Genomic DNA, 25,558 nt, shown 5'->3' with positions numbered 1-25,558 from the left:
AATGATTTATTTCTACACCAAGATGGCATTTGAATATTGGCAAGGGGATAATTTTGCTATCAGATCCTACAGTTTTTGGCACTTAGCATTGTTTTTTTTTTCTGGTTTGACAGCTTGCTGCTTGTGTAAAATACACTCTTTCACAATGCAAATTCTTCCCATTGAAAGATGATCCAGAAGGATACCTAGTGTGTCAAGACCTCATACAGAGGTAGCCTGAAGCAATGGTGCATGATGGGTTGGGAACATGACCAAGCTCAGTAGTTAATACAGAAAACATAAAATACATCAGTTATTTAATGCTTCGACAGAAAGAATAAAGCTAATGCTTTACATCTGTCAGGGAGAGTGTCAAATTTCTTTTCTTGTTAGTTCGATATGCATTGTGCAAACGTTTGTATTCGGCTCTCCTGAGTTTAAAAGAAACACTTTTCCCCCATTTTTCTGATGCAAGTCTTTGGAGCATGTCTCCACAGCTGAGACAGAAATGTATATCCTTGTTTGATTTTTTTAAAAGGTTTTGTTGGCTCTAGTGACCTTTATTTGAAAGTAGACCAACAGGAAAGAGGGTAATGAAGGAAGGGGGAAGACATGCAGCAAATGTCACCAGGCCGGGAATCGAACCTGCGACCACCACCGCAAGGACTAAAGCTTTCATATGTGGGTTGTGCTTTGCCCCTGCGTCACCACAGCACCCTTTGGTTTGATTAATAGCCCTAGCTCAGTTGTGCTGAATGGACATCGTACGTCTTGCAGACGTTCTTAATTAGATTCAGGTTTGAGGTTTGACTGGACCATTTATGAATATGCTTTGATCAAAACCATTATATTTTCTATGTCTGCATTTCACTGCCCTGTGGAGGTGTAGCGAGATCTTGTTCTAGCCTGTTGAGGTCAGCATGGCTTTGGATGATGAAGTTGCAATAGAAGATGCCCCTACTACTTTCAGAACAATTGTTTGACAAATTCTGGGTTCTCTGTAGGAACGATAAATGGTAAAAAAAAAAGTGACAAAACAGGTACAAGCAATCTTTAAGCACTTGCAAGTTGCTTAGATGCTGAAAGAGGCATAAAGCATCACAACTGGGAAATGGGAAATGTTGAAGCAATGCCCAACAGTCAATCTTTTTCTGATCATTAAAGTTTTCCTGAACATAATGTCAAAATGTCATCCCGTCTTGTTCTCGTGAACTCAGCATTGTGTCTCATCTCGTCTTGTGAGTTTTAGGTATGTTACACCTTCAAGAATCCCATTAATTCTGACCAGGATTTCCTCACAGCCACGTTTTACCATGTTGATTGTGGGATTGTTTGTTCAATGTTAGTTCTCGGTCTGCACAACCTGACGGTGTAGGTTAAGGACAATGTCCTAATGGGGTTTCACTTCTGTAACGTGCTTCCCAGAGCTTTCGCTGTCTTCTTTGCTGGTTAGAGAGACTTTATAAAGTTAGATACTGTTTCCAGATGGCATGATTCAGAACAGGTCTAAACAGTTTAAGTAAATCCATTCATGTTTCAGGGCTGCAGGGTGTGTCTGGGAATGAGAAACATTGACGCTGAACAGGAGGAAAATGTTCTTATTCCAGCATAACTTAGACGAAAGCAGTAGCTCCTGTAATGGCAGTAGCGAGCTCATAAATCAGATGGCCACCTGTCGACAGTCTTTTTTACTAAAATCAACTGTAGACAACTGGAAACCATCTGGTCTGTGTCAGAATGCCGTTACAGGTGCCATAGCAACACGCACAAGGAAGAAGTAAAAGAGCCATGGTGGGAAACCGATCTGGGCAGCGCAGGACTAATCATCACAGCATGAAGGACTCCTGCTTCCAATTAAAAAGATCCTTCAAAGACCCAATGAATCACTCGTTTATGTGGTGTGTCTGTCTTTGTTTGCGTGTCGCCAGGTTCTCGCTCCTACAGGTGAAGCAGATTCTCACATTTTAAACAGATGGAGACGCAAATTTTAGGTCAGAGCTTGTTTTTTTTTGTTGTTTTTTTTTTTTCCCCAGCCTGTGCACTTGACACTGATCATGATGGAAATCCAGTTGGTCCTTTCATCTTTCTGCTCTTACTGTGCCGCCTTTACTTTCACCGCAGCGCTGGTGGACATTAAAGGGGCGACCTGTTATAATCGTAGGTGAAGAAAACACAACTCACTAAAACTTTATGAGGTGCTCTGAACTCAAAAATTGCCAGAATGCGATGCGATAATGGAAAGTGCATTTGAATGGCTGAAAACTTTGCTTTTGGGTGGATTTTGTTTTATATGTAATGAGTCAAAATGTATGATTAGCCTGCTAACACCTGAGGCAGACAGTTGCAAGGAGGCATGTGATCTTGCGTGTATGTGTGTGTGTGTGTCCTTTTGGGTAAAGCTTGGTATGTGTGTGAGAGAAAGCGGATTGAAGCCAGCATTCTCAGTGGGCTAAGAAGAGGAAAAACAGGGATAAGAGCCTCTTCAAAGAGCAATGAATTTGTTTAAGAAGCCGGTGTGTTTTAGCAAGTCAACCAGAATAGGTAAGAGGAAGATTGTGTGTGAGAAGACTGGGTGGATGGAGGACGGTGATGGGGTGATCTTGTTGAAACTCGGACAGAAAAACATGCTTCTCACTTAGAAAAAAAAAAAAAAGGGGGGGGTTTTACCTAACATTAGACAAAAGTGTCCATCCGGACCTTGATCCCCACTCTGCGGTCCCTGGATTCCTGTTTCCACTTGTCTTGCTTTGACAAGTTTCTTTCTTCTTGTCTCATTTTACAGCATCTGGGGGCCTTTGACCAGACTCATTCCCCTCAAAATAGGCTAATTGTGTTCAGTTGACTTCCTTGGATGCAACAAGGCCTTATGAGTTAATCACCCAGGAAAGCCTCTTAGTGACAGCTATGCCTTAATTGCATACCAGACTGTGCACATCAATTTGGATGCGGCACATCCAGATTCCGTCTGCATGAGAATGAAAGTTTGAGTCGAGAACTTTTTGGTAGTAGAGGACAAGTCTAGAACTGAAGTAAGAGTCTGCGTGGAGTTTTTAATTAGATCCAATTTACAGTGATTACGCTGATAATTAGTTCTGTTTGTACAGAAGATGCAGTATCCTGAGACAATCATATACTCTCGTAATAGATATTTTTTCTGCGCTCTGTTGTAGAACTGACCGATTTGAAACAAAACCAAGCTCAAAAATGGACGTTCACCGTGGTTTTGTGTCTTATCCAAAACTAAAAGGATGGCACAGGGATCAGTGTGACAATAAAAGGGGAATGATACTGGGTGGACTGAACTTTTTTTTTTTTCCCTTTAGGCAATTCCCGACGTACCCACTCATCTTCTCCGTACTCTCATCTCGCCTGCTCGCTCCATGCTGGGCCGTAGCCGTTTATCCAGGAGAGCAGGGGTGAAAACACTAACCTTTTCCGCACAGCTATAACTCCACACCATGACACCGAACCAACATTGCTTCAGGGTCCCTCAGTGCTCTCTGTGAAAATGTCAGACACGCTCTTTTCATCTGGGAGAAATCCTATCTGATTTACTCTACTCCCTTTTCCTCGGCCAAGGCGTCTGTTTGTACAGGACCATGTTTCATTTGAATATCAAAGCCAGTAAGGAGGTGGCCAGACACTTTAAATGACATTTTTTTTATTTTTTCCATGGGGGGTTCTCTCCAGGAATGCGACTGCTTAGTGTCCTGGACTGATCAGGAATCTGATCAGTCCTACAAAGCAGTCTTTGTGGTACCAAGGGGACCATAATCTCTATTTACCCATTCGCTGCTCCATGGATGAAATGAACACAGATGTCCATTTGCATCCCAGGGTGCAACTTTTTAAGCTTCACGGCCTATATGGTACTTAAAAAAAAAAAAAAAAAATTGCTCACATTTTTGCATCTGAAACCAATGAACCCTGATGGTGAACATGTTTCCAACATACTTCTCCTCACCATGCAGCACACAGCAACAGGCAGATCAGGATCATGCGATGCATCTGCCAGAACAGTATCTGGTTTCAAATCTGCTCAACACAGTTTTTTTCTTTCTTTTTTTAGCAAATTAAAGCTTTGTTGTCCTGATGGAATGTGTTTTTCACAAAACTTCAACAAACAAAGAAGTTAAATAAAATTTGGCTTCATATAAGAGACGCCAGAGTGTTTCACCGCGCAAGTTGGCAGCTGCTCAAAACTGCACCCGCTAAAAGCGAAGGAAGAGGAAGCAATTTGAAAACCTATTTATCTCTAAACATGTCCTGGATCAAAAGCATTAACGCAAGGACAAAGCCAAGTGAAAGTATTGCCAATGGATTGCAAAACAATAAAGTGTCACTCCTAAAGTAGCAGGAAGCATTACGGTAAACACAACAGGAAAGAAACGCCTATACTTGCAGAATGCCTTGTTAAAAAACGTTCATCTTTTGCAGATATTCCCATATTACAACCCAACACCAGTCATAACTCGAAAAATCGACACAGATGTGCAGAACTGTCATCTGAAGGAACATTTGAAAAATGTGGCTTGGTTGGATTTCTATCCAGTCATTCTTGTATCAATACTTAGAGTAACTTATTGCTCTGCAGATCTAGAGCCCAAAATCTGTTGTCCGTTCCTCTTCACAAAATATTTTAAGCCCAGTTAGATGGAGAGCTCTAGCAAAACATTCATTTTTAAATCGCGACAGATTCTCAATTGGATTTAGATCAGGACTTGGTGACGTTTGTCACCGTCTCACTGAAAAGTAAAAATCTGCCCCAGCTTAAAGTGTTTTGCAGACTCCAACAGGTTTCCTTCCAGTATTGCCCTTTATTTAGCTCTGTCTACTACTACATCACCTCTGACAAGCTTCCTTTTCAGATTTTTACTTTTTTAGAAATATTGAAATGTATTGAAACCATTAATCCTTTCTCTCAGTGTAACAATTAAACACTCCTTTATGTCGAATTATCTCAAAAAATCCTTAAAATTTGTGGTTGTAATTTGACAACAGCAACAACAACAAAAAAAAAAATTGGAAGAAAAGCTCCAAAGATAATAAACACTTGGGTGAAGCACTGCACTAGGTAAAGTAAATATTAAAGATGTTTGCACATACATGCCTAAATTACTGTTAAATTCCTTTAAATTTTATCTTAACTGAAAAAATGAGCCCAACCCCCAGCAGCTACTCTTTTATCTTTCTTCTTTATTCCCTTGAGATGCAAAACTGAATGAATAATAATGTCTCGTGGATGCTTGAGTGAAAACGGGCGCAGTTAGTGCATTAGGTTAGAGATAATAGCCACAAGTCTTTACAAGCCAACAGCATTAACCCTATAAAGGATCAAAACTTGTTTGTACATCTACTGAAAATCAAAGGTGAACAGACAAACAGCTGTGACAACGGAAGAGTCTTTTGACCCAGGATTGAATGCTGATTGCACCATTCCCAGTGAAGACAAAAGATAAGACTTTTGTGGGCGTTAGTGGTTTGTTTGTCCAGCGTGAACAGGGGCTTAGCAGACGACTAAGCAAAATGCCACAAAGCTTTTAGAGGTTTTAGTGAGAAACAATGAGTTATTCTGGTTCCCAAGAGCTCAAGAGATGCAAAAAAAAAAGATTTTAAAATGGACATTTCACTGAATCAAAACTATTCAAACCAATTAAATGTTTTAAAATTGAAAACTAAACTGTACAACTTATTCCCGATAAGACTGTGTCCAAATACACTTGACAAGAATGATCCAAATGTTGGACTGCTTATGAAAAAATAGATTACACATTTTTCTTGTGGTAAGGATCTGCCCTCTGAGGGAGCTGACTCACTCATCTCAGGCTTAGATAAACTTTAAAAACTAATCCTTCTAGCTATTTACTTGGAAAGGTGTAACTTTGATCTGAAAATGCATCACACCCAACTTAACAGCTGCCAACCATGGAGCTACTGGGATTTCCTGGCTGCCTTATTCAGGGATCAATCTAAAATTTAGAAGCCCAGTGCAGTCCGAGAGTATTTTAGTTTTTTTTTTTTTTTTTTTTTTTACCAATTTCATGGATTTAAACATTGTTGCAACAATTTCAGTCAAAGTGAAAGTAATCAGAGACATTAAGCATTTTTTTTCTGCAGCTGTGGATTTTATGTGAACGACGGCCACATTGCATTTAAAAACTGTGATTGGTGAGACGTCTCCAGCCTTCCGAGTCATAGTTCTATTTTAAGAACGTGTTCCTGTTGATTTTTTGCAACCTGGCGCTTGGATTATATCTAAGTCTTTGAATAATAATTAAAACAGCTCAGTAGAGTTTTTGCTCATGGTTTAATGTAAATTACATCCAAAACATTAGTAGTAGCAGGATTTTATCTGTTCATATTGATGACGTCTAAGAAAGATGATATGACTCTCTGTTGGAAACTGATTTAAATCTACTGACTTTCACAGAAACAGACTTTTTGTTCTTTATCTCTAGCCCATTGCATTTAAAATAATGCATTTTTACAAAACGAAGACTCTTAGCTTTGCACTTGCTTGGGAACAAAGATTCCCAGAGTGATTTTAAAAAAGCAGTAGTGTCCATTTGTGTAATAACGACAGAAGCGCTAGCTAGATACATAGTTGTGTAATGTAACAACTATCTGAAATAACGAAAATATAAGGTTGTCAGCAATAAATCCTCGGAAACTGGTACAAAAACACTTCTTTTTATGCCTGCAGGAATTGCAAATCAAGATGATAGCTGTAAGAAAATCAAGTTTGCTAGCAGAGTTAGAGCTCTGGCCTATGGTAGATTTTTTGTCTGAACAGTGCAGACATATGTGGATCGTTCTTTTTTCTGCAGTGGTTTCTGCGATCTTATGTTTAACCATCCCAAATGTGTCCAGGCTGCATTCACATCTGCACCCAGTTCTGGATACCATCAAAGATGTACGATAGTGCTTTTAGTTGGCTGAGGTTATGAAAGATCTATTTTGGAAAATCTCAAACTGTGAGTTGTTTACATCCATACTACGGCTCCTTCTTACTCTGTTTGTTTGTCACAAGTAACAGCCACCGACGTTTCATGAAACGAAAGGTTTCCCACAGTGTGCATTGCTCTGACAACGTTGCGTGCTAGCCGGCATCCATCAGTTTTTGTAATAACACCAGCTGAACCAGACTTCACATTAAATTATTGCAGCTTGGCACTTCCAGTGGTCAAACCTCCACAGGGTACCTTAGTTTCAAAAGGGCTTCAACCATGTTCTGAAAGCACTGTCATTTATTTCAAGAAAGACCTTTACTTGCACGCAGATGTGCAGCTGCAGGCCAGCTTTGGATTCCTTAAAGCCCTCCTTTATGCATAAAGATAAAGACGCGAGATAGACTCAGAAACATAGCAAACAAAAGCATTTCAACTGGATAATGGCATAGTGTTCTCGTGATTACACTGTCAAACATCAGAAACCTTATCTGACACTTTATCTGTGCTTTGAGAGTTTACCTGTATCTTGAAGTTTCTGCACTGAAGGCCTGGCATGTTCTGACAATGGTCCTGTAGGTTCTCCTAAACGCTTTCATCTGATGAGCAGGGTACGCGAAGAAGAATCGCTGTGCTTCTGAGGAAAAGCAACACAAGGATGAGGAGCACACTGCTAATTAGAGTGAAACTGAAAAAGGAAATGCTTTGCCTGAAATAATTTGCACAAGAGGTATCTAAATCTAGGTGCTACCTTCACTCAATAAACGCCACGATAGATTTCATGTAGCTCCTTGTTCCTTTTTTATTCCATGTCAAATTTTGCGAATAAAAACTTGAACCGAATTAAATATCCGTTGGAATGTTCTGTCTGTGCTGGGAAATTTGACTTTCCAAGTCTTAAATTCAATATAGCTGCATTGCCTGACGCTGAACTCGGGGTTGGCTGGGTAACTCTCTCTTTCAGGTGTTCATGTTTTTTTGTTTTTTTTCCAGTTTGGAACTTGGAAAGTCAAACTTCCCAGTACAAATGAAACATTCCAATAGGCATTTATTGGACTTTTATAGGCAAAATTATAAAAGCTGCAGAAGTAAATTGCCTGATATGTTAATATTAAGCCAATCACGCACACAGAACTGCACAATCTCTATATATGAGGGAGTTTCTTCATGCCTTCAGTGTGTGTTACCAGAAGCAGTTAGCCTGGTCACTCTGCACAACAATGTTGCTTCTGTTCAGTTTGACCTGGACGTTGTAGCTCAGTTCCCCCATACTGAAAGCATTCTGTTTGCTAGTTGGAAAACCAGAAGGTATTTGGGTGCTAGATGCCACAATATGTGCAAAAAACAAAAATATTTTTCATTAATTTGTTTCCTTAATTTCTAATGGAACATGTTCAGTCACAGTACTTTGTGTGCTGTTGGTTTAATGAGGTGTAAACCATCAAAAGTGCCAATAAACCAATTGTACCTGCAGCTTTTACAATTCATTTTCGCTGGAGTCTAATTGGATCCTTAACTCGAAGGTCTTTACAGACGTTCAACTTTCAGAGGCAGAATTCTTACATTGAATGCATCATGAGTTCCATTTTCTAAGACAAATTGCATACATCATAAATCATAAAAAATTTAAGGTGTCTTAATATTTTATTTAAACATGATTCCCTCCTTTGGGACCATTTGATACTCTCCTTCCCGCTCTTCCCATTTTTCTGATTGTTTACTGTGAAAAGAGGCCACTAGTGCCACAAACTCTTTCAAATAAATATATGAATAATATTTATTTTGGGGGGATAGGGGGTTCAGTCACAATGAAATAAAGATTTTTTTAAAAAATTTTTTACATTATACATAACACAATGTTTTCTATATCTTGACTTCCCATCGTCTTCACTTTTTCAGAAGCTGGATATGCATATGGTAGTGTTTTCACATACAGATAATTTTTGTGTAATATGAGCAGAAAACTTTCAAAATTTGTTTTCCTTAAAAGTTTACTTAAATGTTTTTGATAAATTCTATACTTGCAAAAACAAATCACTTAATTCTGAAAAGAAATACTTATAGGAATGTAATAGAACAATATACAATTTAATTCGTGAAAAATATACTGAAATAGTGCAGAGAAAAAAAACAGGTAAATTTCTGAAAAGAACTGTAGATATTAAAAATGCCACTGGACACACACTGCAATATGTATAGATGGATCTAAGGAAAGGCAAAAAGCTTCAGATAAAAAGGTCTCAGAAAATAATATTTTATCATGTTTTAATGATCTAATTTTTAAAAATATACTCTAATTATCTATTTTGGGCTCAGGTGAGCTTCTGTTTTTGATAGTAAAGAAATAAGCTCACCTGATCTAACTGTGTTAACTGATCCTGTAGATATGCAGTTATTCAGTAATAAATCGTATTTTTTATATAAATAAATGGAAAAGAATTGCAGATTTTCTCCAATCAAATTATCTAGGTTTTACTTATGTATGGCAGAAGGTACAACCAACCTATAATCTTAAATGATCTACATAAATGTCCACTGTCAATTTAATACTTTGAATCAACATTTTTTTAAAACACAGTTTTAGGTTGTCTACATAAGTCTTTTGTAAATCCAATGCTCTTCCGTAATGGATAACATCTTTATTATCATTTCACTACGCTTAAAACGCTCAAACTGTTTAGGTACCATGTAACCATAATGAAAACAGAGCAATACCCATAATGCACCACGCGATGGGGTTTACGATTTATTCACGGTAAAGTTCGTAGAACGATTTACTAGAGAGTTCAGTGGTGATATTGGTATCCGTTAATATTATTTTTAACCCTCCTGTAGTTTGTTGGAGTTCTAATTCAATTTTTTTTTCTTTTTTTATTATCGTCGACTGTTTGTCACCATCACTGTGAATTGTATGTCTGAGTATAAAGGCCTGTGGAGCCCTAAAGATATTACACTTATGTTTGTCTTCAAATTGTATAAATCTTTCGCCTTTTACTAAAAACTTCTGTGGAGAGGAACAACATGAGTTTCACCTAATTTTTAATACCCTGTCTATATTAGACAGGGTATTAAAATTGTATATTATATTACAATTAAATCTGACGTTCAGCATCCTACTGTCTAAGATTATAAATGCAGATCTTGCAGAGGCTTTCACTTCATTTACAGCTTCCTTTACATGTGAAATGAAAGATTGGATTGAATTCGATCTTTCCTTAAGGAAATGTAGACATGACTTACTACGGAGATCTGTATCATTCGAAAATTAACAAAAAGGAAATGTGATAATAACAATAAACAGTCTTTATTTCATTGACTACAAACACACAAAACCCCCCTGCATGCCAACCTAAAGATTGTGGCTGGTAAAGTGGTGAAATCTTTATAACATTATTGTTGCAATTATGATTCTTGCCGATGGTGTCGCTGTTTTTTAATGTTCTTCCTAAGCATGTGAAGAAGAGGAGGGGAAGGTCAAGAATTAAACATGGCGGCCCGCAGTTTGCTAAGGTCTATTTGGACCTCATTTGCGGGTTTAAAACAGGGTTTCACGGGGACCAGCGTTAATTCACTCCTCAGGGTTAATGTTCCCCAGATATCTGCTGTGGCCATGCAGACCAGAGGAATTCGTCAAGGTGAGGCTTCGTCAGAAATGGTGCTTCTTTAGCCACCCGGTCGTGTTAGCATACAGTTAGCCTAAATTGAAATTATGTTTCCTCTCATTGTTGTCAGACACTCACCTTCTATCTATACATAGAGACGATGGAGAAGATAATTAGGAGTTTAAACATGTTTGGATTATCTAAAGCTAAGAAGACGCATAATCGTAGCCTGTAAACCTAATATATCCCATGTGTCAACAATTTTTTTTATTAAATTGCTATTTATCTTTTTACAATTAAATCTGACGTTCAGCATCCTACTGTCTAAGATTATAAATGCAGATCTTGCAGAGGCTTTCACTTCATTTACAGCTTCGAGTAAATGTTACTTTAAGAATAGTTCCAAAAAGAGAAACTCGTGTATGGTATGCAGTAGATTAATTTCTCGTAGAGTGAAATATTTCAAGTCCTTAATTCCTAGAAATTTGGTAATTAAGGTTACATAAGATGACAACCATTCAGCATTCAGTGTCAGAAAATTAATGTTACACAAGATCGATAAAAAAAATGATATAAACATAATTATCAGGCTCTTGAAAAGTATATTCAATTCTATGCATTTTATACTTAGTTTCGGCTCCTTTCGCAAGAGTTGGTCAGCCTGTGGTTCTGCTGAAACATTATCAAAGAACGTCAGGTTGCCATGACAGTGGCCTTTAGGTCATCTGCATTATTGGGTCTGGTGTCTCTCATCTTCCTCTTGAAAACACTTTGTAGGTTTCTAAATAAAATCCAAACTTTACCCGTTCCGTGTCAGATTTTCTGTTTCAAAGGTTTTCATTATTTGCAAATCATAAATTTACAAAATAAAAATGGCAAGAAACTAAGTCTTAAAATATTTAATTCTGTGTGTAATACATCTGCGAGCTTCTGAATTGAGTAATAAATATTGGACTTTATTTAAATAGTTCCTCAAATTTTTTGAGCTGTACTTACAAATGGTAGATAAAAATCATCAGTCACAGACTTTGAAGTTGACCTCTTTCTTCTTTGGCAATTTTTTTTACGTGTTTTTGAGACAAAAGTTGCATTTTTAAGTGATGTGTTCATTAGATGTGTTTTATGAGAGTTGTTTTAATCTATACTTATTTTACTCTCCCTTTGGCTGGTCCTATTTGGGTTGCTACATAAAGTAAAATGTAATTTAAAAAATACTGTTGAGGTCGTTCATGATTAAAACCTGATATTGTTTAATGTCTGCTTCACAGTGGTGGAGGAAAAAGATGGCAAAACAACAACGGTAAGTAAACTTTGTCTGTAATCTCAAACAATTAGATTTTATTTTCTCTTTGTTTTGAGTGTTGTTAGAGTAGTATGATCAAGAAGTATTTTTATATGTATTATTATTATTATTATTATTTATTTATTTTTTAATAATGCAGGCTAGATGGAGAATTTGATACACATTCTCCTGATTGACCCTGATTTGTGACCGGCAAAGAAACTAAGAAAAATCAGCATATCTTTTTTTGTATTTTTTAAATCAAAACTAAGAATTCCCATCATTTTCTCTCTCCAGAAAATCTTCAACTAAAATCTTGTACTTAATGACACATTTTTGAGTTTAATAAAAAAAAAAAGATGAGAGGTTAGAAAAGAAAGAAATCAGACCAAAATTAGATTTTTTTTTTCCTGGTCTATACACCAAATCGGTGCATCTTTAAAGGCTCCCCTCACCCCCCAATTAACATTAATGATTATTAACTATCACAGTTCATGTTGTATCATTCCTTTTCTATTTCTAGATTGAGGGACAAATCATAGAAATACCAGCAGGACCACAGCCTCCAAATCCTACAGCCAAGTGTCCTATCTACAGATGGAACCTGCAACACAAATACAACTACACTGTAATGCTCCAGAAACGCTTCCAGAATAATCCTATCATTATAGCTGTATCGAGATGCTTCATTGTCTCCGTTCTAATTCCCCAGGACGTCTTATTGCTCAGCCAGTTCATCACTTCAGATGGAGGGATGCTGCCCAGGCGAATCACCGGTCTTTGTTTGGAGGAGCATCGCAAGATTGCCATCTGTGTGCAGATGGCGCACAGAGCAGGTGAGCGTCTAGCTGGATAAAGCGAGGCTTGCATTTACTAAGGTGTTTCTGTGTTTTTAAGGTTCTGTTGTGCTGGGAATGTGTTGCAAACTTGAAAACTCATTGTGGTTTCTATGCAGATTATTAGAAGTAGAGCTGCATCTGCTGGTTGGGTAAAAAAAAACAAAACAAGAACATTCTCCTTCATAGCAAAAAAGCACCCGTCTCTTCGCCATTTAAGTTGCACAACAAAACGGGAAAAAATGGAACTGGGAATAGGCGTGGAACTTTGTCAAGTTGCATTTGAATTATCTAACATACTTTTTTTTTTTTAGACAAACAAGACCAAAGTGGGAAGTACAACAGAACTAAAACTCGCATGCTCTTTGAAGTCTACCATGCAGTGTTACAAATAATAACACTATTGGTGAACCCAGATAACATTTTTGCCTTTGAGGTTAGCTGGGCAAAACACTGGTATTGTTATGGGTGACTATGTTTTTAGTATCTGCAAACAGATACATATTACTTAAGTTATATAAAAGTGGGAAATAACTGAAAAACTAATGCTGGAAATATTCAACTTGTAAAAATGATTGGCACCTTCCAATTACAAAAGTCCTCTATTTATCTTGGGTGGATATCAAACGTATCACCTGCTAACTTGGACTTTTTCCGGATGTAAATTCCTACCCTGGTGATCTGATTTGCACCTTTTGAATAAAAATTAAAACATCAGTTTAGTTGTCAGTAGGAACTCTCAGATCTGAATCATTAGTTGCTTTATCTGCTAAACAGTGTTTAAGCTAGGCGAGTTGCTGTAATCTCCTTGAGTATTCTACATTAAAAACTTAAAAATATACTATATATATATATATATATATATATATACACACACTGAACTTAATTCTAGTTACTTCTGCACTCTAGCACCAACACTATAATCTGACTGACTAATTCCAAAATAAAAAATAAATTTGACATATTTTGACTATGGTTGGGTTCAAGGACTAATTTGAACAGGGAATCTTAATTTGTGAGAATTTCATTTTGTATAGAAACACTGAAACTAATGCATCTTTTTTTTTTTTTTTTTTTTTTTGTCTGTGTTCAAGGTCTGCTGCCTGACCACAAACCCAAACTTCCAGAGGGTCACGTCCCAAAGAGACCTAAACCCCAACTGAACAGGTGCTGCTTTGAGTCTGTGGCAGCTTGTGTTTTTCTCCATTATCTACATGCATTCTTGGCGGGTTTAATGCTATAAAACATTCTTCTCACATCTGCGTTTGGTTAACAGGTACTTGACTCGCTGGTCCATTGATTCGGTGAAACCCATCTATAAGAGAGGACTGAAGTGGTGCAAGAAGCGCATGGATGTCGGTCATCCAGCACTGAGGAACAACGTGCGGTACGGAGTGAAGCCGCTGTACATAAAGCACTGAAGGACAGAAAGGACAGATCAGCTGGAGGAGGCGGGGTCTTCGGTTTTTATTTGATGTAATCTGGATTTATGTCATAAAGGTGTGGGAGACAGCCCGTCTGAAGCATAACTTTTGTTTATTAATCTGCATCAGACCTATTATGAGTCATTATCAGCCCCACCCAGAACCATCTTTCCTGACTTTCCAAACATTCTCTGACAACTTAATGTCACCAGCAACCGGGCTCAGTGTTACACTTTCAAAGTAGGCGGTATGTTGACTGTCTAAACACAACGCAAAACAGATGTTTAAATAAAATGACAATGTTTGCTCTCACTCTCACCATTTGTTTACTGTGTAACAATAGCTTTTGTAGAAGAGAACCGAAAGGCTCCTTGTTAACTGATCTTAGTCACTCTAAAGACCGGGAAAAAAAAAAAATTAAGAACTCTGAGATAAAAAAAAACAGCATGTTTATATCACAGCATGAAAGGAAGGTCCCGGTTTTTCAGCCCGTTGCCGATGTAGATGTATCCATGCTGTGGCGTATTTGGCACATGGTAGAAAGTGAGTCCAAACCACAGGAGGCTGCGCAGCACACACACTCTGCTGGCACACTCAAACTGAAGACTCCACGATCCTAAACACAAACAAGGCAAACCTGTAAACAGTTGGCATTAAACCACAGGAAGTTGCTACATCCTGCTTTCTGCATTGAAGTAAATCCTGCAGTAATCTTTGGGAACACCATCTCGTTCACACGTAGAAAACTGCCAAGGGACACACTAATAAATCATCCCTTTGTACGTTTTGATGTCTGCCGTCGAGCTCGTTTCTCAGCATGTTTGGGTGGGACCATCAACATGAGGGACATGGGAGTTGAACAAGGGCCGGATTGGCCAGTATGAAAACATTCGATTACACAAAAGAGAGGCAATTCTGATAGATAAACGAGCTTTTCCCAAAGCTGTTTGTTTTGGACACGTCTTACGAATATGATGCAAGTCAAAGTAAAAACTGACACGGATGCTTTATTATGCAAGACACAACTCATAACTGTTGCGGGGAAAAACAAAGGCACAGTAAATAAAGCTTGGCTTTCTCTGTGAGCCAAGGTCAGAGAAAGCCCCGGTATTTTGGCGCAGATATGTTTGTTTTCCTCCCCCCGTCTGAGGGATCATTTCTAAATATGCCCTCCTTATCGTTTTCAGTGAGAACGCTCAACCTGCTTCAGCGAAGGCTGGAGCGAGCGTCGTGCCGAAGCAGCTGCGTGCTGTCTGCTGTAGTGACGACACCGCTCGCGTAAACAAATGCACATGTGGAAGTTCTCCTGAGGCAGACATCTGTTAAGTGTTTGCTTGTGGGTGCTAAACATTTCTTCCAGTCCTCAGACATGCACATAGCTTTACACCCAGGACCTCTCTGTGCATGTTCGCTCAGGCCTGGATGGGATCCAGCGACAAACCTCAGTGTCATGTTGACATGACTGTGCATATCTAAATTCGCACGACTGGTTTGTACAGTATTTGTGGTTTAATGTTTGCCTCCTGAATTTGGCTTTTCTTCTTCATTTTTTTTTTTCCATTACATGGAACGCTTTAGGCTGGCGGCACTAAAACACTGCAGTGAGAAAGCTAACTATCTCATTCCATCTACATTTTGCTAAATATCTCATTCCATCTACATTTTGCTAAATATCTCATTCCATCTACATTTTGCACATTCAGTGGAATATTTCTGATTTACTTTTCTCTCACTTTTGCGACCCAAAGTCCAGACAATTTAGATCAAACCAAATAGTCTTATCATTGGACTGCATAAATAAAAATGTATATATTTTGTAAAAGAGGAATTCTTATATATATATATATATATATATATATATATATATATATATATATATATATATATATATATATATATATTTATAAATTATAATTCTAGAAGGTCTATCCAATTTAAAAGCAGTATAACACTAGGCATTTTGAAGTTTATCAGTATAGTCCTCTTATGCAACAATCTTAATGGTACTAAAAATTTTATTTACCAAAAATTCACAGGCCCTAACTGATATGTGATGGTTTTTCTGTTGTAGCACCTTGTAATACAAATCCAACCAACTTCAGTGTATATTATTGGGAATTTAGCTGATAGACCAATTTAAAGTAATGCATTATTATTATTTTGGGAAACTTATGTTTATACTTTTTTTACACATAGAAATCTGAAAAGCATGGCATGGATTCACATTGTTCCTCAACTCAGATGGCCCTTTTCTTCACATCCAGTACAATCATTTGCTTCTAGAAGTCTCCCCATAAGTATCAGGGGACACTTATGAGGTGAAGTTGTTAAGACGTTTAAAGCAGGGTTTGGCTATAAAACAATATTCCATCGAGGAGAACAATAGGTGATCAGAGCAATAGGAGATGAGAGTACTGCAGCTTCACCTTTAGGAATGTCGTCACTAAGGACATCCAGGAAGTCGATGGCTGGGCACCAGTCCCCCATCCTTTCGAGATATAAAGTGTTTGCTCTCTTCGGTTCACGGAAGTGTAGAAAATTGTCAAGCTTCCTTGCTTCTGATTCAGAAAGACCTAAGAAGACAACAGAAAATTCACGTTGAGATACAACTGGAACAAAACAAGAATGTGTCTTAATACACAAAGTAGCCAAAGATATTGTAAACAAAGATGATGCCACCTTGAAATTTCTATCATGTCTAGCCACTTCAATCAAAAATGTCAGAGGTTCTTTAACAGAGGATGTCTGAGTCATTTGCATTCTTCGCATGATGCACAGTAAACCAGAGGAATCTGCACCACAAGATTTACAACAAAGTTACCCTCAAAACTGCGGTTGACATGGACAAGGCCAAGTGGGGTCCTGATGAAGGCACCTCGGGGCACCACAGACACTTCTTCATCGATCTGTTGAATAGTCACTGCCAGTCTGTTCTCTTCACTTACTCTGGTCTGTAACCAAGAAGGGAGAATGTAACTCAGACATGACGCAAGGACTTCACAGAAAACACAGATGTGTTTCAAAGAAGACTTAAAAAGTAACCCTTGTTGTTGACGACCTGGTATGGAGTTTAAAAAACAAGAAACTTCATTACAATATTGGTAAATGCAATATCCATGTCACAAAATACAGTTTGGAGTGTAATTATTGTTGGCTAATCAATTCCAAATACCATAAACATGCATTTTTCATGCTAATGTAATATTTAGCCTGTTGAAAAGAGACTCAGCTGAATTTCCTCAGAGCTCCCCTGGTGACGGCCTACGACGGCCAAGTTCAGATTTGTAGTTGTTTGTTTTGAATAAGTGATCAAACGCAGTAAAGATTTCTTAAATCTCGAGTTTGCCTTGTAAAATAAATTTAGCAACAAATACAACTCTGAAACAAATTACTATCTTTAGCTTAAACGGTCGGCTATTTTGTACAGCCATGTTCAGAGTCTCCAATCTCCGTAACCTTTACCTTCTCCATAAAGGTTTATGCCGCCCTCTTTCATAATGGCAGCCTGGGCACTGAGCCAAATTACATCAAAAACAGCCATTGGACTATTGTGATTTTATTCACAGCCATTGCCAAACTTACCACGTTAGTCTCTGCTTCTTCTTCTGTCTCAATCGGAAAGTACAGATTTTGTTCATACACATAAGAGGGGTCTCCTATGAAATGACCCTTAGCAGTTTTGGTCACTTCTTCAATCATGGTCTCAGTGACAGCTGGAAGAAGGAGCCAGTCCATGCAGTTGAAGCTGAATGACACAGACCAAAAAACATTAATAATAATAATAATAATAATAACAGGAGAAATAAAAGAAAATAACAAATAGAACAAATAGGATTTGTATCATAATTAACATGATTACTTTACCTATAAAGATATGTTCTATTTTTTAGTTCATCTTCACTTCTCCCTTGAGCAATGAAGTAGTCCTGCTTTATGCCCAGTAGTTTCCCCCACAACATGACCCGTTTGAAATTGTAGCTTTTCTTCAGGATCAACATGGACGTCTGAAGTGCGGTTCTCTGTTCAATATTTAAAATACGTCCGCTGCAGGCAATGAGGTCCAGAGAATACGACAGCGAATTTGAGTCCATTGTTTCACTTCTTCACACAACGACACGTCTATGTTTTATTTGTCTAATAGTTGTTTAACTACTTAACTGAATGAACCAAGCTAACTCACGTACGAGCCAAAACTGAAACCGTCGGGTCCGAACGTTACTTTGGTTGTCATTGACAACAAAACCTCGTTGCCATAGTGACCTACTGAACTGCTTTTCTTAATCGTTTGTGTGTGTGTGTGTGTGGGGGGGGTGTGTGTGTGTGTGTGTGTGTGTGTGTGTGTGTGTGTGTGTGTGTGTGTGTGTGTGTGTGTGTTAGTTCACTTAATTTCCAACTTGAAGCATGTAAGTTCGCCCTGCTACGTGCATTAGATACATTGTGTAACGAAAAACTGAAAAAAGCAATCTTATCCTGGGGGTGGTGGGATTGGAAAAAGTGGTTTAAAGATCACCGCACGCTCAGCGTATGACGTCATGCCCACCGGATGGTCCTTTTCAGACTCAGACGGTGAGACTGCGTGATAACAACATGACTGAGCGCACTTAGTCCAGGAGGTAAGATCCGGTGACTGCGTTGGAGTAAAATATAACTCAGGCTAATCCTTTCCCAGGACACTTAGCTCACTGGAACGTGACTTCAGACCCTTTTACTCTTTTGGCAAGGGAGCAAATATGGAATTGATCACATTTACTCTGATTTCAGTTCAGCTGCATCCGCTTAGGCCACATTTCTACCATATAGTTTTGCTTGCAGGCCGAACAGTTCTCTCATCTGACTAGAGTACCTTCAGCATGTTTATAGACTGTACTCTTCCTCAGTGTAGATTTGTGGAGTTCACAGCAAGTCTTAGCTGGGACACGTTAATGTTAATGGGACAGTGGTAACTAGAGAGAACCCACGTATGGACAGGGACCAAATGCATGACAGTCCTGCCAAGTTATGTGATACTTAGAGCGAATCTAACCCATGAAATCACGGTCAAATTAATTGTAGTTCGAAGTTCCAAAATGCAAAAATGTTCAATAAAAAACATTGTGTTTCAGGAGAAACACCGCATGAAGTTAGTTAAAGGCGTGGTATAATGCATTTTAAAACCGATAAGTTTCGTCTTCTTTTTTTAACCATTGCTGCTCTGGTGTTGCGTCTTATATTCTCTAGCTTAATAAACTACACATATCCAGTTGTGACAACAATGCTGAACTGCTTTACTGCCAATAAAACCAAAAGGAAGTAGCTCATGTGGCTAGAAACAAATAGGCACAGACAGACACAGCTTTTGTGAAAAACAACAAAAAAAGCTCCAAAACTTTGTAATGACTTTTACATGGTAATATCTTTTGACATTTTCCACCCCCATAAGCATCCCTTCAGACCTAGCACAGCCTATCCCTGATTGAGTAGAGCAGGCCTCAAACTCCAGAACAATAGAGTGGAACACACTTCAAAAACTTCTCTAGAACCACTCAGGGAACATGACCAAGAGCTTAAAGTGCAATCGCTGCAAATCCCAAACTGATCTTGCATCTGCGGGGTTGGAACAGATTTGATCCATGGAGGCCCCATTTTGTAACTTAAAAGACCCAAAGCAATGTAGGAAAACCTCCTGACACAAGACACTACTTTAGATCTTGTGTGTATTTCCTAAATAAAAAAAAAAATAAAAAATCTCAAGCTGCCTTTTTGGACCCAGTGGAATGTAACATTTAGAGATCCCTGACCTCCATTTACTTACTGCTGCTTGTCTCTCTAATAGTAAAGCAGCTGACACATTTTATGTATGTGTCCTGTAGTATAGAGCATTCTTTTACAAATTGTCTCCCTATAATAACTAGAAAAAGTGTGTAGTTTAATTCTAAACATTAATCCAGACTGTAAGTCCTGGGAGGGTCTTCGATGCTCTTTCTCCCACGAGCCTCTTAAAGAACAGAGGATTATGGACAAAAAAAAAGAGAGGGCCAAAGACAGTTCGGTTCCTGGCTGTCTTAACCAACTTTCAGGGAGATGAAATTGGTTAAGCTCAAGGAACATATGGCAGAATTCCTGGGACATGACTGAATGGGTGAACAGGGCTTATAAATCAGCTTTGTGTGCGTGTTCTGCTGGGCTGTTGTGCACTTTTGTTGAGTTAAAGATATGCCTACCAAATATTTGTATGTGTTAAATCTAAAAAAAAAAACAAAACAAAAAAAAAAACAAAGATCAAATTTTCACCTGGATCTGCAATGGTGCTGCAAATGAATCTGTTTTAGCAAAATTGTTGCGTGAGCATACGAGTGAGCAAGAATTAGTAAGGGTTAGAATAATATCAAGTTTCATTCTAGAAGGATGACCACTCTCTGGAAATTTCCAGTGGTCACCTCATGACTCTATGATGTTTTCTCTCCTAATCTTAAGAAAAGGAAAAACATGTTCTCCCACCTTTTAGAAAATTTCCAGTATGTCGTTATTAATGTTGTCTTGTCCCTCATAAAACTTTCATATCTAGTTAATCTTTGCTCCCTCAACTTTCTCGAATCACTTACGTTTTAAATCTTAGTTTTAAACGTCATCCGTTCTTCATTACCTGTTGATTTCTTCATTGTGCAGCTTAGCAGTGTTTCAAAACCCTTAATTCAATTGCCTGTTCCTCTAAACCGTTTATGGAGCTAATCAAGTTAAGGAGACAGTGAATGAACAACGGTTATGGAGTTTATCATGGCTCCAGTCCAGCTGCCTCTTCCAGCAGAAGCAGCATGAAGTTGGCTTTAGTTACACTCAAAAAATATGACTGGTTACTATCCCACAAATTTTTTGGGACTGTCTACTTGGAATGATCTTGTGCATGATGATCCTATTATACCATGCCTGTCAAGTGGAGCGTTTCATCTTTTTTAATTTGTGCCATATGACCTATGAACCCCTAAAAACCAGGCATGCAGAGGTTTTTAAAAGTACATTTTTCAGAATATGATATCAGGCTTCACAATTTTGAGTAGAGATATTCGACTTGCTCCTGATTATCAAGACGTTTAGTCGTTGAAACGTGTGCTTTTTCACGGTCAACATAAAATGCACATCTTGCAGTTCGAACTGCAGCCTGAGAAACTCACGCTTTCATCTGTCAGCCAGCACTCCGTCCACCTCGGAGGTGGGTGCGTCTCACCACAGCCGAGAGTCCTGTTTCACCACAAACTAAGCGCACACTGATCTTTGTATACGAAGGGCCTAATGTTGGTCCTGTAGGTGTTGGCATGGCATGTAATTTTTCATTTTAATGGATACGTGAGATCCTCCTGGCTGCGGCCAGGGCAGAGGAAAGACACGAGGTGCATAGCAGCAACGCTGCCAAGAGTGTTGCAGGATATTACTTTGAGTGCTGCCAAAATATATGGGCGAGATTAAGCTGTCGCCATGCCATCAGGGTGACATGGCTACTTCTCTGATGACCAATCCCCACAGGGGTGCCAGGTCACAGTGCTTAGACTTGTCCAAGCACCAGAGAGGACCCAGATATGCTGAGGCCTTTCCACAATTTTGGTTATTATTGCATACACTGGTCCTCTAAAGTTGAAACAAACTGCAAAGGTGCAATAATTCGTCAATATCACAGACTTTCACACAGCTCATTTTTTTATGTTCGGCAATAAAACATGTCTGCGTTGTTGAATAATACATTTGCTGGTACATTTGGGATTTTGGAAGCTGTGAGTCTTGTCTGCCAATAGTAAGGTTGGCAGTATAACGCCTTATTAGTTTGATAGTAAAACTTGACACTTACAGTAAAATAAAACATATATACATATGTTTTACTGTGTGATCACTGTAACAAACAAGTGCTGTGAGGGGCTAAGCTGAATTTATCACTTACTGCAAACTTTAGTGCAGATACTTTAAACTGCAATGCCACAAACGGCCAGTAGGAGTCTACTTTAAGAGATTCCCTATCAATGTTATCATTAAATTGGCCTCTCATTGTATCTGCATTTGTTAATAATTTCATAACTAAAAACATTTTTACTCTATTTCCACGAAGGTCCATCATTCGGTCTGCTCACTTTGCATGCTCGACAGACACCGAGGAAAAAGTGCCATGTGCTGCACGTGTGAAGTTTGCAATTTGATATCAGTGTCTTTGTTCCCCGCTTATTTGCATCAAGCCAATTAAGAGCTGTATTGAATTGCAGTATTTCCTGCTTTTGCATCGGTTCAAGTCCCTCGTTTTATAGTCGATAAATGCCAAACTGCAAAAACATAACCAATGGCATGTTAATCGGTTTAAAACCTCAGCCTCAGGTTTTTAACTTTCCGATCACTACGACCGTGCAGCAGTACGCACATTCTGGTTTCATTTGTTCCTGAGCTTTCATTCATGCTCATCCTTTTCTCTTCCCATGTCACGCGACATTTTCAGGGCTCTGTGTGTTGGCTGCAATTGTCCAAACAAAGAGGCCTCGGTCTGAAGTCACATGCCTCGTCAGCAGCGGTGATTTCAGCTGCCTGGCCCTCTGCCCTTCTGGTTAATGTAGTCCATTGAGAAAAAAAAAAGAGAGGGAGAGTGGTGTGACTTTGCCCTATACAGAACAGAACACAGAAGAACGGCCCCTCATACACCCACCTACTCACCCACACAGACAAACAAACTTTGAGCTTGTGGCTCAGGATGGTACCTCATTAGAGTTGGCACTCTTTGTGGAAGTTTTGGACTCAGACTAACACACGCACACGCACACACACCACCTTAGTTCTGTTCCCTCATTGGCCCGGGAAGGAAGTCAGACTTGGACTGAAGCAGTCTGTTTCTGTCCTCGTCCCGCTGCTCTGGGAAACTCAGCTCCCAGGCGGCCAGCGTTGCCATGGCACTAATCCTGACGGACAAAAGATGGGAGTACCCACAGAGCATGATATCGCCGGAGCCCCGCTCATTGGTTGGCACAAGCCCACGCGATGCCGTGATTGGCCGCCGCCGTGTTTATAAACAGATCGGAGCAGATTGGTCAGAGGTCACGTCCATCGATCTTAGCGGTGACAAGGAAGAAATCTGACCCTAAAACCTCCGAACTCTAAATGGGGTTTAATCCTTACTTGATACACACACGCACACAAACAGCGGTTCTCTCTCAACTCTGCTGGCCTGGGAGTGTGGAATTAAGTGAATACTGAGAACGAGGGAGGAAGGTGACTAAATAATAGCGTATTTGGTATACAAAGGCCCAGAGCAGAACAATAACAAATGCAGTTAGGGCACAGAGTTCAGCGGCTGTCACACCTCCACTCCACACAGTGGTTTTGGATTAGTGCTGGATAAACAGCTTCAGCAGAAGGATGTGTGCTGTGTATACTCATAATACTCAAACAGCCAAGTCTTAGTGATTTTATTTGACCTATCCAGAGTAATCCACCATTTGAAACCAAATGAAGTTAATCATTTCAGATTTCCTTTGCAATAACTCCTTATATTTTTTACTATCAAATCAGAAAAAACCCCCAATAATTTTTGATTATTTATAGTTACATGTTAGAGATTATCATGTATCTAGCTCCATCCATCTTCTCATAAACTGTCCTCATCTTCCTAGTCTCCTATCCTGCTGAAAGACACAACGCTGCCACTTCCATGTTTTAGGGTTCAGGTTGATGTGGAGTCTTACTTTTCTGTCAAATGTCTGGTTTTGTACTCAGATTACTTTACAAATAGGTGAACTCTATTTACAAATTCGGTGACTTCTGAAGGTATTTTGTGGAAATTTATTTTTTTTAAGGTGTATTAGAGTGCAGGTGACTGAAAACAAAAGCATGCCACACTTTTCAGATTTTCCAAAATCTGTCCTTGGTTAGATGAACTTGAATTGTGTAAATTTCCTTCTTCTTTTTGCAACACTTTTCTAAGGTACTTTTCAGGGGGGGCGAATGTTCTGAACAGTAGGCTGCCCAGTTTTGCATGTGAACTCTACGAAGCCAAACTGATGTAATCAGCACAGAACTCCGAATGACATTAAGAAAAGATTAAAATTGAATGAAGGCATTTGTTGGCCTAAAGCTGGTTTGAATGGTTGAGTGTTTGTGGCCTTTGAATTTTCTCTGCACCTCCATTCTGCTTTAAACAGCTTTCTGATAGGATGACAGCTCCATCTGGTCCTCAGCTCATCTCCATGTCAGCAGTTTCGAAAAAAAAAAAAAAAAATAATAGATATTTAAAATTGATTCATTAGACCACAGTGCTGGCTAAAGATTTCTTCTTCAGCTCAGACGAGTTGAATCAGACTCAGGCCCAGACAGGCAGATGGAATTCATGGATTTGTGTTTTGCCCTCTCTCTCTCTACACGGTGGCATTTTAATTGCTTTTGCAGGAGCACAGACAAATCATGTTCAGCGACAACAGTTTTCAGAAGTGCTCCAGAGCCCCTGCAGTGATTTCCACAACACAGCCACGTCAAACACTTCAACTCGACTTCAACCAGGTCCATCTTAATTAAACTCAGGCTCAGACAGGCTGGTGGCATTTGTGGATCTTTCATGTGTAATTTTTTATTTATTTTTTTTCTTAGCTTTTGTAAGGTGCTGTTTTAATTACATGTGTCGAAGGGAAGACAAACTTTGTTCACTGACACTATTTTTCAGAAGAGCTGTCAAACCCCCTGCAGTGATAACCACAACACAGTCATGTCTGCTATGAATTTAAACTCTTGCGGACAGTTGTTATCCAAATCAATCGAGAGGGCATATTAAGGAGGATGGAATTCCCTAATTTTGTTCAATTTAGTGAAGAAAAATAAGACGGCTAAATGATTGAACGCATTTTTCCCTGAAAGCCTGAACCTCCCTCTTCTGAGGTTGTAAAATTACATTTATCATGTACTGAATCTGACAATTTCTCTGCACTATTTCCAAATGGTGCCCTCCATAACAATGTCACTGATAAGGTACATTTTTACATAAAAACTGTATTTTATTGCATAGACCTAGTATCAAATGAATCATAATATACATTTGCCTTCTTTTTTTTTTTTGGCCTACCTGCTCTTTAAAAATTAGAAAAGCCGATCCCCAAAGTAGTGCATATGTCATATGCAAAAAAAAAAGATATCTGAAAATGAAGCAAAAAGGTTTTACAACCAAAAATCTGAAAAGTATGGCAAGCATTTCAAATCACTCACCAGGGGAATAGGCTAGAAGAATAAAGTCACTGAACATGACCATGACAGAAGAACATGATCCATGGTGTGAGGAAGCTGGTCAGAGGAAATAGGTTTATGGGAAGCTAAATATAAGCCAGAAAAAAAAAACCTGTTAGAGAGGAGAAGACTTATGACTGAGTAGGAGGTTCTCCTTCCAGCAGAATAAGGACCCTCAACATACAGAGCCAAACAATGGAAATGGAGGGGGTTGCATATAAATTCACACCAAGTGTCAGACATTTTGAGAAAATGTGAAAAAAGTTAGAGTTGCAAT

General features: G+C 38.8%; 2 protein-coding genes and 1 non-coding gene across 3 annotated transcripts; 2 read left to right on the top strand and 1 right to left on the bottom strand.

Moving 5' to 3' along the window:
- The first annotated feature begins 9,877 nt into the window (after window positions 1-9,877).
- On the top strand, window positions 9,878-9,993 carry LOC148153034 (U5 spliceosomal RNA). The gene has a single exon (XR_015761889.1). It is a non-coding gene; the product is annotated as a U5 spliceosomal RNA (small nuclear RNA).
- Window positions 9,994-10,372: 379 nt separating this feature from the next.
- mrps18a (mitochondrial ribosomal protein S18A) lies at window positions 10,373-14,382 on the top strand. Its single transcript, XM_015007354.2, has 6 exons — window positions 10,373-10,561; window positions 11,797-11,828; window positions 12,334-12,438; window positions 12,523-12,646; window positions 13,741-13,813; window positions 13,923-14,382. The coding sequence occupies exons 1-6, from the start codon at window positions 10,414-10,416 to the stop codon at window positions 14,065-14,067; spliced, it is 627 nt and encodes a 208-aa protein (XP_014862840.1). The 5' UTR covers window positions 10,373-10,413; the 3' UTR covers window positions 14,068-14,382.
- rsph9 (radial spoke head component 9) lies at window positions 14,168-21,013 on the bottom strand. Its single transcript, XM_015007353.2, has 5 exons — window positions 17,935-21,013; window positions 17,653-17,815; window positions 16,892-17,021; window positions 16,497-16,643; window positions 14,168-14,686 (listed from the first exon to the last, which is right to left on the bottom strand). The coding sequence occupies exons 1-5, from the start codon at window positions 18,159-18,161 to the stop codon at window positions 14,526-14,528; spliced, it is 828 nt and encodes a 275-aa protein (XP_014862839.1). The 5' UTR covers window positions 18,162-21,013; the 3' UTR covers window positions 14,168-14,525.
- Between the last annotated feature and the right edge of the window lie 4,545 nt (window positions 21,014-25,558).

This window comes from Poecilia mexicana, unplaced genomic scaffold (genome assembly GCF_051168715.1).
Source record: "Poecilia mexicana isolate PSO_F unplaced genomic scaffold, ASM5116871v1 scaffold_21, whole genome shotgun sequence".
Lineage (NCBI taxonomy): Eukaryota > Metazoa > Chordata > Actinopteri > Cyprinodontiformes > Poeciliidae > Poecilia > Poecilia mexicana.
Note: the sequence above shows the minus strand (reverse complement) of the source record. Positions and strands in the feature narration are given on the sequence as shown.